Below are 15,727 nucleotides of genomic sequence, written 5' to 3'. Positions count from 1 at the left end.
TACAGCAATCCAATCAGTCCCATTCGCCCACTCTGTTTCCGTAGCCTTGCAAGTTTATTTTCCTCAAGTTTATTGCCTATCCAATTTCTTTTTGAAATCATTGTCTCCACTTCCAGCACCACCTTAGGCAGCAATTTTCAGATCATTACCACCTGCTGCATAAAAAAAAATGTTCTTCCTCACATCCCTCCCCTGCATCTCTTGCCCAAAGCCTTTGATCTGTGTCCATAATTCCTTGGACCATCAGCTAACGGTTGATTTATTTCAGGGTCCAGTGGTGACGGATAACGGCAATTTCATCTTGGATTGGAAGTTTAATAACATTTCTGACTGGAAGAATGTGAATGTTGGCATTAAAATGATTCCAGGTAAGGAAATTGTTTCAATTCTAATCTGTTGGCAGTTAGCAGTCACCTGTTCCAGTGTCCCAAACTTCAGATGTCACAGTAATTTTCACTAGTGTCCATAATGTGGCTGCTAATAGGAATAGAGGGATGTATAGGACCAGGGAAGACCATTGCATACATATGGTAGGTATGAATTCCAAGGACACTCCATACTATCTTGCTTCCTTTTTCTGTGTGCGCATGTTCTCCTCTTCCACTTTTGTTAGCTCGCTGCCTCTTCCACTTCTCTTTCTCCCATGCATGTGCTCTCATTGTCTGTCTTTTGTATGTGTTCTCACATGCGTTCTTTCCCATCCTCATAAGTGAGTGTAGTCCTGCATTCCTTTCTGTGCCAAATATTTATATCCAGTTCTTTCTTCAGTTACTGACTTATTAATTCCATTCTTGGGATGAGAGGCCAACATTTGTTAGCCATCCATAAGTGCCCCTGAACTGACTGATGGGCCAGTTAAGAGTCAATCACGTGTGTTTTTATGACAATTTGGTAGTTTCATTACTGGGACTAGCATTTTATTCCAGACTTATTAATTCATTTAATTTCAATTCCGCCAGTTGCTGTGATGGAATTTGAACTCCTATCTCTGGAGCTGCAGTCTAGACCTCTAGATTACTCATTCAGTAACATTACCACTGTGCTACTGTCTCCAGCTTGTTCCAAAACCTTGCCATTCTCTGTATGAACTGCTTGTTCTACATCGACTTTCAGAGCCTGGTACCTCTCTTTCACACATTTGCATCTTGTTTCTTTTCCATTCTTGGGATGTGGGTGTTGCCGCCAATTATTGCCCACCCTCAGTTGGCGCCTTGGTTTGATGCAACTTAGTTTCTTTCTAGGTCACCTCAGAGGACAGTTCAAAGTCAACCACATTGGGGTGAGGCTGGAATTACTTGATCGCATAAAGGCAGCAGATTTCCTCCCCTAAAGGACATTAGTGAACATTATGACAATCCAACAGCCTCATGGTCACTTACTGAATCAACATTTTTATTTACAGAGTGCTTTTTGTCAAATGAATTAAAATTTCCATTGGGATTGAAACTTAATCTTTATTATGGATTGTGTCCAAACTTTTCTGGATTACTAGTCCAACAGGTATCACAAGAAGCTTTTTTGGACATTTGGACAATGATGGACAGGAAAAGGCCCTCTTGTTCATCTGATGAGGCCCACCCAATTGTGGTATCTTGTGCCTCATAAATATTAACTCCCCACCACACCCAAAATCATATGGTCACCTGGGAGAGGAAAAATAATCAGATTTAAATCCCAAGCCACTTTGGAGGGAATAAATCTGGAAAATTTCTCTTTAATCCCACCTGACTAAATGATCTAACCTCATCCTGGAGATCACCCTGGCCTTGATAATTCATTGCAGCACCTGCCTTTTGTACAAGGTGATCTCTGGCCTAGGCAAAAACAGATCCAGCTCTCGCTTGGAGGATTTCAGCATTGTAATTACTTTACCTACGTCATTGAAGGTGGGCGGAGGTAATGTTTTCCTCCCTGTTAATCTGTTTGTCTGTAAACAATATATCCCAAAAAATAAAGGGACGGATTTCAAAGAAACTTGGTGCACAGCTGGAGTATGGCCTGAGGAAGAATTGATTAGCTGTTGGTGAAGTTGCAGATCTCATTTGGATCCTGGCGTTTTGTTAAAGGCGCCATCTGTTAACTTTGGGACTTAGGGCGAATTGACTTTTTAGAATGTTGTGGGTTGTTTTATTTAGAATGTTGTTGTTTGTTTCAGAATGTTGTGGATTGTCTCAGCTGCTGTGGTGGAATTTGTCACAGCTGTCAAAACTTGAACAGAGTTTTCAGAGCATGTTGTTGGATGTGAATTGGCCTGAATGGCCTCATCCTCAGCGAGATGGAAGCTCTGAATAAAGGGATTTATGTTTTTTCCAGAATTGTAATTACAGGGCATCAACAAGGCAGGGAAAAGCCTCAAGGAAGGGCTGCTTAATTGTAATAATGTTGAGTTAACACAGAGTGCTGGAGGTGAGCATTCAACTGAGTGTCCTTTTCATTTGTTCTATTTTTAATTAACCAGAACTTGTGTTAAAGCCAGCAAGACCCAGGAAATTCATTGCTCCTGGACAAGCCAGTGCTTTTTTGTTCCTCCCCGTCCCACCCCCAGGCTCCTCCACATTCAAACAAAAAGAAACTCTCCTCAGATTGCAATAAATGATCATTCGGAAATGTCTCCAGTTGACTTTATTTTTGCAGTATTCAACCTTCAATATGTCTTATATTGGCCTTTATGTTATATTTCCAGCCATTTCCCAGTAGTTGTTACTTCATGTAGAAAATCTTTGCTGCTTTGCAGTGACTTCACTCTCAGAGCCATCTGTTCCAGTATTACTCACGTGGCAAACCAGCATTTAAAACTGACCTTTAACCTATCAGGAATAGCAAGGTTCACTGTGGTTGCTTAAATGTGGTGATCTGGCCAAACTCTAACCTGTTTTTCAGGCCAAGGTTCAGAAGCTCAAAGCGGTTGGTAAGGTAACTCTTGGTGTCCGAGTGAAGTGGGCTGTGGAGCAGAAGGGAAAGGAGAGTTGACCGGGTTCCTCAATGGGACTGCTGTCCAATTAATTCTGTTGGAAGATGCATGTTTGTGCTACTATGTTAACAGCCATAGGTAAATAACTCACATTGTCTAGGCTACCTTTGGGCAAGACACTGGTTGGTTGTTGATACCTGTAGTATCATGGGATGTCTTGTTACCTTCAAGAAATGAGGGGAGAGGCTAGAAGATGCAAGGGAATATCCATCACCTTCCAAGTTCTCCCCCAAATCTCACATGACCCTCTGACTCTCTCTCAATCCTGAATTGGATGTGTATTGTTGTTCCTTAGCTGTCGCTGATTTAAAAGCCTGGAAATCCCCACTCCCAACCCCACCCTGCCCACCCCAACCCCCGCAACAGTGCTGTGGATGTACCTACACCACATGGACTGCAGTTCACCACCACCTTCTCAAGGGCATTTAGTGTTGAGCAACAAATTTTGGCCTTGCCCCATATTCCACAACTTTATTTTCTCTTAGTTTTGTGAATATGCTGCACTTGTAAACATTTGTGTCCCTGCAGGAGTGGTAGAGACTGGATTATTCATCGGCATGGCAGAGAGAGTTTACTTTGGCCTGGAGGATGGATCTGTCTGCTTCCGAGATAGATGTTCACATTGATGAAGAGCGAGAAGAGCTGAGTCTTCTCATACCTGTAAAGATCACCTTGCCTTAAATGAATTGTCCTGCCAAATATCTTATTTACATATTTTTTTTAAGAAATTGTTACATCGCTTGTTTTTTTACATATAAAATGGGTACGGGCGAAGCCTTAGCTCGTGTGACGAAATAATACCTGCCTTATGCTGACTTATATCTGAGAGTGAGGAAAGTTGTGGGGTTGGGTGTGGTTTGTGCACAGATTCCTTGCATTTCTGCTACCTTTGAAGTAAGCAGGCAAGTAAGCAACTTGACTACCAGGCCCAGAGATAGAACGTGTTCTCTCCCTACTCTGGACACACAATTATGGAATAACTAGTCGAAGTGTAACATGCTGCAGAATATGGAACTCTGTACCTTTGAAGACGCGTTTCATACTGTGACCATGGACCTAGATCACTGAGCGGGTTACTGCATCTGACAAAAGGGGGTGGGTTGGTGGTCCGGTACTGTGGATCCAGACAGTATGTGTATTCATCCAGTTCTCTCTCATTACTGAGTTTAGTGACTCTCCCATCCATTCTATGTGCTGTCAGCTTTACATAATCGTTTGAAGGAAGGGAAGTTAGCCACTTTTGTTTACTCGAGATGAATCCTGACGGTGGCGAGAAAGCTCCAGCCTCAGTTCCTGTTGACCCTCTTAGTGTGTATACCAGTTCACTGAAAGTGAAGATGCCTGGATGAAGGGAAACCTGCATGTTAGTTTAGTCGCATTTTTGATGTACTTTGAGCCAGCGATTGCTGATCATCTTTGAACTGGTTTGAAATTTACAGCTCTTCATGTGGTTTACACTGTTGTCTTGAGCCAAATGAAGCTGGTTGGCCATGTGACTGCCTTAAAGCACCGTTCGCCTTAGTTACACTCTCTGTTAAACATTCTGTGCTGTACCACTTGGCCTGCAGCTGTTTTATGGTTGGTGTGTTTTCTGGGGATCCTCAGTTAACCAGGTTCAGCGAATACTTTGCAACTTTTTTTCTCATCAGTGAGCATGGATGTTTAATTTTAGTGCATCACTTTTAACTGGATCAATGAATATATTGTTTTATACATCTAATAAAAAGAATGTTACACTATTTATCGGTCTTTTAATGGTACCAGCTCTTTATTTCTAGACTGTGTTTAAAGTTGAATTTAAATTTCCATGGTGGGATTTGAACTTGTTTTCTTTGTTAGTGTTACTAATCTAATAACACACCCACTACACTTCCCTACTTATATACTGCCACTCCTTCATCACTGGGTCAGAATCCTGGAATTCCTTTGTGGGAGCAACATCTCACAGTGCCAACAATCCAAGATGAAGGATCACCGCCACCTCATCAAGTGCAACTAGGGATGGGCAGTAGATGCTGGCCTTACCAGCTGTGCCCACATCTTGAGTATGAGGGGGGGGAAAGTGTTGGCTGATCACTGCAGTGACTGGAATAGTTTCCCCCCCCCCATCCTCTGCTATGGTGAGCCACAAATTGGTGCGGTCCTTCTGTAGACTTGCCTTGATAATTTCTGTGTTGTGTGTGTGTAAGTATTTAGGAGATTGTGAAAAGTAATGTACAATGCAAGTACTCTAATACTGTTTTAGAGTTTGCATTAATACAACACCTTTGTAGGTTTTTTTTGGCCGTGTTTAATCTTCAAATCCGCTTACATAATAGTTTGTTCTTTTGACACTTTGACCATTCAGCAATAGGAGACAATCTAGTGATCAATCAATCAAGAAAAATTTATTAAGCAACAAAAGCAATATTTAACAAAGCTAGGCAGTGACATTACTGGCTTAACATGATTCTTGCTTCCCAGTTCAGCCAAGGGTGCAAGGCGACACCTGGTCTCTCTCTCTCTCTCGTATTGTGATCTTCTGTTCCAACTGGAAAGCAGTCTTCAAATTCAGCGCACCTGTTAGCTCAAAGCTGGTGCTTTTTAACACTTTCAAAACTATTAACACGTGTGAATGACTTCCTCTGTTTTTGGATTCTGATTCTCTCTCTCTCTCTCTCTCTCTCTCTCTCTCTCTCTCTCTCTCTGGCCTTTCCTATTGTCTTATTAAGTTCTGTGACTTCCCAATAGTTCCAATGTCTGTTTTTAGGTTTTGGTGTTTGCTTATTTGAGATAAGACAGTGTGGTGTCCAGCACTACCGATTAATATTCAGGCTCAGTAACTTGATGTTTAATTGGTGTCTTTTAAAATTCTCATCTGCCTGTGCTTTGTACAAGTTAATTAAAATATAGTAAAGGAGTGCAGAGTGGTGCATAGTCATACAGAAATTACAAAGTTACAGAGGTTACATAAAGTCTACATAAATATATATAAAAATCAGTGCCTAGAGGTGACTGGTGTATTAAACTTAAGGTAACAAGATACAGATACAAGACATATCCAAAGACATTACAGGTTCATAAAGAATACAAGTCACAAAAATTATATAGCTACAAAAACTGATTACAGAATACAAGTCTAAACTTAGAAAGCCAAAGATGGTTATATATTTACAATAAAAAGACCACTAGTTATGACTAATTGTGTAGAATCTTGCAGTTGTTTTACTTTACACAATTTTAACAGGGGCCTAGTCATGTGACTTACTAGTGTCCTGTATTGACTACAATTCAGCAAAATATTGTCAATTGATTAATATATTTTAATTACTTGACGGTTAGCATAACCAAACTGCAAACTGGAGTGCTACTTTGGGCTGCATTAGAGTGCCTCTGATTGGAGTTTGGTGTGAGAGGGGCTTTTAAGGGTTAATGTCAATCTAAAGTCTAATCTTTCTTTAATTTAGTAACTAGCTAAAAGTTGCTATTTGGGCTGGGAGAATGTGAGTTATAGTCCAGCTTTAAAACAGGGGTTATACAGGCTCTGCTTACAGCTGCAGCTAGTGAATTAGTTAACTGGCTTAAACAGGTTTTCAGGTAGATTCACACAGCATAAAAGCAAGCCACCCACCCACAGTGCTGCTTTGGGCTGCATTAGAGTGCTTCAGTTGAAGATTGGTGAGAGAGGGAGTTCAATGAAGAGGGAAGGAGGTGATTCTTTCGTTTTCTACCTTTCCTCAGAAGAGTGGTGGCTGTGGTAAGTATTTCTTCTGTCCTTTTACTTCCTCTAGTTTAGAGAATATTAAAGTAAAGGGAGTGATTTAAGGGTGAGTCATGGCAGGGCAGCTCAGTGAATGGAATTCTCTTCCTGTGTGATGTGGGAAGTCGGGGACACTTCCAGAGTCCAGGGCGACCATGTGTAGAGGAAGCGCCTCCAGCTGCAGCTACTCAAAATCCATGTTTCGGAGCTAGAGCTGCGCCTGGAGTCACTGTGGAGCATCCGCAAGGATCACGTCATCGTGGATAGCACGTATAGTGAGGTGGTTACGCCGCATATAGAGAGTGCACAGGCAAAAAGGGAATGGGTGACTGCCAGACAGAGTAAAAGCACAAGGCAGGTAATGCAGGAGTGCCCTGGGTCCACCTCCCTCTCTTTTAACAGTTTTTCCATTTTGGACAGTGTGGCAGGGGAGATGGTTTCTCAGGGGCATACAGCACCATCCGAGTGTGTGGCACCATGAGTGGCAGAGCTGCACTGCGTGGGGGTGGGGGGGGTGGAGAGACGGTGGGAGAGCAATATTGATAAGGGATTCTATCTTACGGCGAACAGATAGACGTTTCTGTGGTTGTAGACGTGACACCAGGATGGTGTGTTGCCTCCGTGGTGCCAGAGTCAAGGATGTCTCAGAGCAGTTGCAGGATATTCTGAAGGGGGAGGGAGACCAGCCAGAGGTTATGCTCCATATCGATACCAACAACATAGGTAAAAAGAGGGATGAGGTCCTGAAAGCAGAATATAGGGAGCTAGGAAATAAATTAAAAAAACAGGACCTCAAAGGTAGTAATCTCAGGATTACTCCCAGTGCTATGTGCTAGCAAGATCAGGGATAGGAGAATAGACCAGATGAATGCATGGCCGGAGAAATGGTGCAGGAGGCAGGGATTTAGATTCCTGAGGTAATGGGACCGATACTGGGGATAATGGGAGCTGTACAACTGGTTAGGCCACAGCTAGAGTATTGCATGCAATTCTGGAATCGACATTAGAGCAAGGATGTGATTGCACTAGAGAGAGTGGAGAGGAGATTTACCAGGATGTTGCCTGGGCTGGAGAGTTTGTTATGAGGAGAGATTGGAAAGACTGGAGTTACTTTCCCTGGAGCAGAGGAGGTTGAGGTGTATAAAATTATGAGGGGCATAGATATGGTAGACAGGAAGGAACTTTTCCCCTTGGTGGAGGGATCAAAAACAAGGGAGCATAGATTTAAGGTAAGGGGCAGGAGGTTTAGAGGGGATGTGAGGAAGAATTTTTTCACCCAGAGGGTGGTGGGAAACGAACTCATTACCTGAAAGGGTTTTAGAGGCAGAAACCCTCATAACATTTAAGTATTTGGAGGTGCACTTGCGATGCCATGGCATACAAGGCTATGGGCCTAGTGCTGGAAAATGAGATTAGAATAAGTTAGGTACTTGTTTGACTGGCGCAGACTTGATGGGCTGAAGGGCCATTTTCTGTGCTGTAGACCTCTATGACTCTACAAGCTGGATGGGTTGCACCCCTAGCAGTACCGGGACCAATCCTCGCAGGGGTATTCATTAGTACTGTGGGGCAGGGTTTAAACTAGATTGGCGGGGGGAGGGGCGGTGGGGCGTTGTGGTGGGAACCTGAGTAGGGAGACACAGAGAGAAACTAAGATAGGAATGAAAGACAGAGAAGTAGGAAGGCAGAGGAAATGAGGGTTAGCAGCAACTCGGGCCATAGTGCAACGAAAATGTGTAAAAATGTTTTTAAAAAAAAGTCAAAAGGCACTGTATCTGAATGCATGGACTATTTGCAATAAGGTAGACAAGTGAACCTTGCAAATAGCTAAGCGGGTACGATACGATTGCAATTACGGAGACATAGCTGCAGGGTGACCAAGGCTGGAAACTGAATATCCAAGGGTGCTCGATATTTAGGACAGACAGGCAAAAAGGAAAAGGAGGTAGCATGGCGTTGTTATTTTAAGGATGAAATCAGTGCGATAGTGAGAGAGGACATTGGCTCAGAAAATCTAGATGTAGGATCAGTCTGGGTGAAGCTAAGAAGCAATAATGGGCAAAAAACATTAGTGGAAGTTGTCTATAGACCTCCAAACCATCATGATAAGGTAGGGACTGGCATTTAACAGGTATATAATGGAGAACAAGGAAATGGCAGAGCAATTAAACAACTACTTTAGTTCTATCTTCATAGAAGAAGACACAAATAACTTCCCAGAAATACTAGGGAACCAAGGGCCTAGTGAGAAGGAGGAATTGAAGGAAATTAATATTATTAAAACAATAGTGCTGGAGAAATTAATGGGACTGAAAGCCGATAAATCCCCAGGGCCTGATAATCTACATCCCAGGGCACTAAAGGAGGTGGCCATGGAAATAGTGGATGCATTGATTGACGTTTTCCAAAATTCTATAGATTCTGGAACACTCCCGGCAGATTGGAGGGCGGCAAATGTAATCCCACTATTTAAAAAAGGAGGGAGGGAGAAAACGGTGAATTACAGACCGGTTAGCCTAACCTCAGTAGTAGGGGAAATGCTAGAGTCTTTATAAGAGATGTGATAACAGGACATTTAAAAAGTATCAACAGGATTAGACAAAGTCAAAATAAAAGCAAAATACTGCGGATGCTGGAAATCTGAAACAAAAAAAAAGCTGGAAAAACTCAGCAGGTCTTACAGCATCTGTGGAGAGGAATACAGAGTTAACGTTTCGAGTCCATATGACTCTTCATCAGGACTAAAGAGGAATAAAAATGTGGTGAAGTATAAGCTGTTTAAGGTGGGGGGGGGGGTGGTGGTGAGACAGGTGGAGCTGGATAGAGGGCCAGTGATAGGTGGAGGCAAAGGAGAGATTGCCAAAGATGTCATAGACAAAAGGACAAAGGGGTGTTAACGTTGGTGATATTAGCTAAAGGAGATGCTAATGGTGACATTAAGGGTAGAAAGCAGGATGAGCAAGTGACAGATGGCCCTAGTGGGGGTGGGTGGAAGGGATCAAAATGGACTAAAAGTTGGAGATAAAACAATGGATGGAAATACATTTTAAAAATAATAATAGAAATAGGCGGGAAAGAAATATAAAAAATATAATGATTATTAGAAAAAAGAGGATCAAAAAGGGGTGAGGATAGAGGAGAGAGTTGATGATCTGAAGTTGTTGAACTCAATGTTAAGTCTGGAAGGCTGTAAAGAGCCTAGTCGGAAGATGAGGTGCTGTTTGTCCAGTTTGCGTTGAGCTTCACTGGAGTATTTCAGCAGACCAAGGATGGACATTTGGGCGTGAGAGCAGGGTGGAGTGTTGAAATGGCAAGCGACAGGGAGGTCTGGGTCATGCTTGCGGACAGACCGAAGGTGTTCCACAAAGCGGTCACCCAGTCTGCGTTTGGTTTCTCCAATGTAGAGGAAACCACATTGGGAGTAGCGAATGCAGTAGACTAAATTGAGGGAAGTGCAAGTAAAGTACTGCTTCACTTGAAAGGAGTGTTTGGGCCCTTGGATGGTGAGGAGAGGGGAAGTAAAGGGGCAGGTGTTGCACCTTCTGCGGTTGCATGGAAAGGTGCCATGGGAGGGGTTTGAGGTGTAGGGGGTGATGGAGGAGTGGACCAGGGTGTCCCGGAGGGAACGGTCTCTACAGAATGCCGACAGGGAGGGTGAAGGGAAGGTGTGTTGGTGGTGGCAACATGCTGGAGTTGGCGGAAATGGTAGAGGATGATCCTTTGAACACAGAGGCTGGTGGGGTGATAAGTGAAAGATAAGTTTAGACAAAGTCAACATGGATTTATGAAAGGGAAATCATGTTTGACAAACCTGGAGTTCTTTGAGGATGTAACCAGCAGAATGGATAAGGGAGAACCAGTGGATGTGATGTATTTGGATTTTCAGAAAGCTTTTGATAAAGTCCTTCATAAGAAGTTAGTGTGTAAAATTAAAGCACATGGGATTTGGGGTAACATATTGGCATAGATTGAGAATTGGTTAGCAGACAGGAAACAGAGTCGGAATAAATGGGTCTTCTTTGGAGTGGCAGGGGTTGACTAGTGGTGTACCACAGGGATCAGTGTTTGGGCCCCAGTATATATCAATGATTTGGATGAGGGAACCAAATGTAATATTCTCAAGTTTGCAGTCAACACAAAACTTGGTGGGAATGTGAGCGATGAGGAGGGTGTTAAGAGGCTTCAAGGCGATTCAGAAAGGTTGAGTGAGTGGTCAAATACAATGCTGATGTAGTATAATATGGTTAAGTGTCAAGTTATTCACTTTGGTACGGAAAACAGAATGGCAGAGTATTATTTAAATGGTGATAGATTGGGAAATGTTGATGCACAAAGGGATCTGGGTGTCCTTGTACACTAATCACTGAAAGCAAGCATGCGGGTGCAGCAAGCAATTAAGAAGGCAAATGGTATGTTGGCCTTCATTGTGAGGGGACTTCTGTACAGGAGCAAGGATATCTTACTGCAGCTGTACAAGGCGTTGGTGAGACCACACCTGGAGTATTATGTGCAGTTTTGGTCTCCTCACCTAAGAAAGATGTATTTGACAGAGGGGGAGTGCAGCAAAAGTTCACCAGACTGATTCCTGGGATGGCAGGATTGTCTTATGAGGAGAGATTGGGCCAAATAGGCCTGTATTCACTGGAGTTTAGAAGAATGAGAGGAGATCTCATTGAAACATAAATTTCTGACAGGGTTGAACAGACTGGATGCAGGGATGATATTTTACCTGGCTGGGGGGGGTTTAGAACAAGGGTCACAGTCTCAGGATACAGGGTAGACCATTTAGGACCGAGATGAGGAGAAACTTCTTCCCTCAGAGTGTGGGTGAACCTACAGAATTCTCTACCACAGAAGGTCGTGTAGGCCAAGTCACTGAATATATTCAAGATAGAAATAGATAGATTTTTGGACTCTGAAGGCATCAAGGGGTGTGGGGAGAGCGCAGGAGTATGGCTTTGAGGTAGAAGATCAGTCATGATCACATTGAATGGTGGAGTATGCTCGAAGGGCTGAATGACCTACTGCTCCTATCTTCTGTGTTTCTCATTATTAAATCTAATCTTTCCGATGCCTTGCACAACCCGATGTGTTCACCAAGAGCTTCATAATTAATGAAATACTTCGCAAAGTGCAGCCCTTTCATTTTGCAACGCTATTAGTTAATGTAACATTAGTCAAGAAACCAGTTTGCACACACAAGATCCCATAGACAATGGTGAGGTAATGTTTTTGTAAAACAAAAACAGAATTACCTGGAAAAACTCAGCAGGTCTGGCAGCATCGGCGAAGAAGGAAAGAGTTGACATTTTGAGTCCTCATGACCCTTCAACAGAACTGAGTGAATCTAAGGAAAGGGGTGAAATATAAGCTGGTTTAAGGCGGGGGGGGGGGGGTGTTGGGTGGGGGGGAGAGGGAGATAAGAGGGGGCGGGGTTGGTGTGGTTGTAGGGATAAGGAAGCAGTGATAGGAGCAGATAATCAAAAGATGTCACAGACAACAGAACAAAAGAACACAGGTGTTGAAGGTGGTGATATCTAAATGAATGTGCTAATTGAGAATGGATGGTAGGGCACTCAAGGTAAAGCTCTAGTGGGGGTGGGGTGGAAAGACTAGCAGGGCATAAAAGATTTAAAAATAATGGAAATAGGTGGGAAAAGAAAAATCTATATAAATTATTGAAAAAAACGAAAGGAAGGGGGAAGAAACAGAAAGGGGGTGGGGATGGAGGAGGGAGTTCAAGATCTAAAGTTGTTGAATTCAATATTCTGTCCGGAAGGCTGTAAAGTGCCTAGTCGGAAGATGAGGTGCTGTTCCTCCAGTTTGCGTTGGGCTTCACTGGAACAATGCAGCAAGCCAAGGACAGACATGTGGGCAAGAGAGCAGGGTGGAGTGTTAAAAGGGCAAGTGACAGCAAGGTTTGGGTCATTCTTGTGGACAGACTACAGGTGTTCTGCAAAGCGGTCAGCCAGTTTACATTTGGTCTCTCCAATGTAGAGGAGACTGCATTGGGAGCAACGAATGCAGTAGACTAAGTTGGGGGAAATGCAAGTGAAGTGCTGCTTTACTTGAAAGGAGTATTTGGGCCCTTGGACGGTGAGGAGAGAGGAAGTGAAGGGGCAAGTGTTGCATCTTTTGCGTGGGCATGGGGAGGTGCCATAGGTGGGGATTGAGGAGTAGGGGGTGATGGAGGGAACGATCCCTATGGAATGCCGCCATGGGGTGGGGGGGGGGGGGGGCCATGAAGGGAAGATGTGTTTGGTGGTGGCATCATGCTGGAGTTGGCGGAAATGGCGGAGGATGATCCTGTGAATGCAGAGAGATGCAACACCTGCCCCTTCACTTCCTCTCTCCTCACCTTCCAAGGGCCCAAACACTCCTTTCAAGTGAAGCAGCATTTCACTTGCATTGCCCCCAACTTAGTCTACTGCATTCGATGCTCCCAATGCGGTCTCCTCTACATTGGAAAGACCAAACGTAAACTGGGCGACCGCTTTGCAGAACACCTGCGGTCTGTCCGCAAGAATGACCCAAACCTCCCTGTCGCTTGCCCTTTTAATACTCCACCCTGCTCTCTTGCCCACATGTCTGTCCTTGGCTTGCTGCATTGTTCCAGTGAAGCCCAACGCAAACTGGAGGAACAGCACCTCATCTTCCGACTAGGCACTTTACAGCCTTCCGGACTGAATACTGAATTCAACAACTTTAGATCTTGACCTCCCTCCTCCATCCCCATCCCCTTTCTGTTTCTTCCCCCTTCCTTTTGTTTTTTCCAATAATTTATATAGATTTTTCTTTTCCCACCTATTTCCATTATTTTTAAATCTTTTATGCCCTGCTAGCCTTTCCACCCCACCCCCACTAGAGCTGTACCTTGAGTGCCCTACCATCCATTCTTAATTAGCACATTCGTTTAGATAATATCACCAACTTCAATGCCTGTGTTCTTTTGTTCTTTTGTCTGTGATGTCTTTTGATTATCTGCTCCTATCACTGCTTGCTTGTCCCTACAACCACATCACCCCCCCTCCCCACTTCTCTCCCTCTCCCCCCACCCACTTTAAACCAGCTTATATTTCACCCCTCTCCTTAGATTCATTCAGTTCTGTGGAAGGGTCATGAGGACTCGAAACGTCAACTTTTTTCTTCTCCGCCGATGCTGCCAGACCTGCTGAGTTTTTCCAGGTAATTCTGTTTTTGTTTTGGATTTCCAGCATCCGCAGTTTTTTGTTTTTAGCTAATGTTTTTGTAATGTCAGTGGAAGATTGTCAGGAACTCTGTGAGGAACTTCCTTGCTTTCTGGATAGTGTTGTAAGATCATTTTCATCCACGTGAAAGGGTCTGTGATTAATATCTCATCCATAAGACGGTACCTCTGACTGTGCAGCACTCCCTCAGTACTGCACCAAAGTGTCAACTGAAATTATATGCTCAAATCCCTGGAGTGGGAATTAAATCCATAACCTTCTGTTTCAGAGGCCTGAGTGCTTGGCTGAGCTAAGGTCACCACCCTGGTTTACAATTATTGTTGTTCCAGGAATATAGCATTAAACCTGTACTTACCATTATTCAGTGGTTTTCCAGGGACATGCGAAAGTATCGGGGCTGGGGGGAACAACATGGAAATGTTCGGTGCGATGAACTATTTAAACTTTTGGCTCATGAGGCAGATGTGTCAGGATATGAATTTAGTGCCCTTTTGACAAGTTATGAAAACACAGGAGATTTCAAGATTCTTCCAGAATTATTATTGACATGATAGTGTTGCAAACTGAAGGGACTCGAGAACAGGTTGGTGGTGGTAATACTATTAAGTGCCTGCTGGTGGTGCTATTGAGATCTTTAGCTTCTGCCAGCTCAACAGCACCACCAGCTGATAGATTTTGGTACCTCCACACTGTTCTAATGTGTTATTTTTGAATTTTGAAATGTATTACGTTGCCCTGCCAATGACATCCTTGGCTCGTGCGTCTTTGCAACCATTAACAACCAGCTGCAGCCTTGTGAAAAGTTTCTCTTCTCGATATATTTTGCACAGGTCTAACCCAATCACTGAATTTTCCTGCCATCAGCCTTAATGAGAGTGATGTGTGGATCCCAGAAAGGTGCACTTGTACTTCGGTGGCAGAGGTGATACCTGTCGGAGCGAAGGGTTGAGGTTGTTGTCTGCTTCTTCTGGATTGGTGATCCATTTGAAAGCATGAAGTCTGTAGGGTTTTATTGATAAGTATACTTTGCCTCTATTTCTTCTTAATAGTTAATAAGTTTTAGTTCATTAAGTTGATTGATTAGTTTGCAGTTGATTGATAAGCATTTGGTTGTTTGACAAGTGTTGTTTTACTTTGCTTGTGTTTAATAAACTTTGGTGTTATTTGCTAATTCAGCGTCTGAGTCTTTGCCTGATGGTTTCTCTCTAATGAACTCAAACAGTTTAAAGGGGTAATTTGGGATCCAATAAATAATGTTGCATGCAATAAATTAAATCAAGTCTAAATTTATCAAAACAACCCTTTTTAAACCTACATTAATGGATGAAAAAAGATCATTAAAAGAAGTTGGACTGCCAGGTGCTGTAAGAGCAGCTTTATGTTTAATGGTACCTTTGTGTTCTTTTATAGGGTTTCTGCCTCCACTCGAAATGGAAAATACTGACTGACAAATTGAACTTAATACAGATATTTCTTTTCCGGTTGGTCGTAAATATTGAAATTCCTTTTGAAGCAGGTTGTTAAAGCTGCAATTACACTTTTTTTGACAATACCATTTTTACTTTACACCGATCTTGAATCTTGTGTGGATTCAATGTAATACACCCCCATTCAATTTATGTCATAGCTATAGCAACTGTAATAGTTGTGTACCATCTCTTATAATTGGTGTAATAATAATAGAAAATTTATGAATATTTTTCTCTAAAGCATTTATTAATATGGTTATTTAGTCATGTAGCAGATGTTTTTGTCCAAGGCAGTCCACTACAAAAGGTTAGACAAATTAGGCCTGTATCCATTGGAGTT

At 43.0% G+C, this 15,727-nt stretch overlaps 1 protein-coding gene across 2 annotated transcripts in view; it reads left to right on the top strand.

The window, feature by feature from the left end:
* The window catches only part of rpia (ribose 5-phosphate isomerase A (ribose 5-phosphate epimerase)), a 41,003-nt gene extending 25,834 nt beyond the window's left edge, over positions 1-15,169 (top strand). Inside the window, exons 8-9 of one of the 2 annotated variants that reach the window (XM_041201634.1) lie at positions 269-368; positions 14,749-15,169. In XM_041201634.1, coding sequence (XP_041057568.1) covers positions 269-368; positions 14,749-14,867 — 219 coding nt within the window. In that variant the 3' untranslated portion in view covers positions 14,868-15,169. Of the gene's footprint in view, positions 1-268; positions 369-3,499; positions 4,711-14,748 lie in introns of those variants that run through there. The other variant, XM_041201643.1, reaches the window with a different exon arrangement.
* The last annotated feature ends 558 nt before the right edge of the window (positions 15,170-15,727 follow it).

The sequence above is a fragment of the Carcharodon carcharias genome, chromosome 1 (assembly GCF_017639515.1).
Source record: "Carcharodon carcharias isolate sCarCar2 chromosome 1, sCarCar2.pri, whole genome shotgun sequence".
Lineage (NCBI taxonomy): Eukaryota > Metazoa > Chordata > Chondrichthyes > Lamniformes > Lamnidae > Carcharodon > Carcharodon carcharias.
This window is presented reverse-complemented; position numbering and strand designations above follow the sequence as displayed.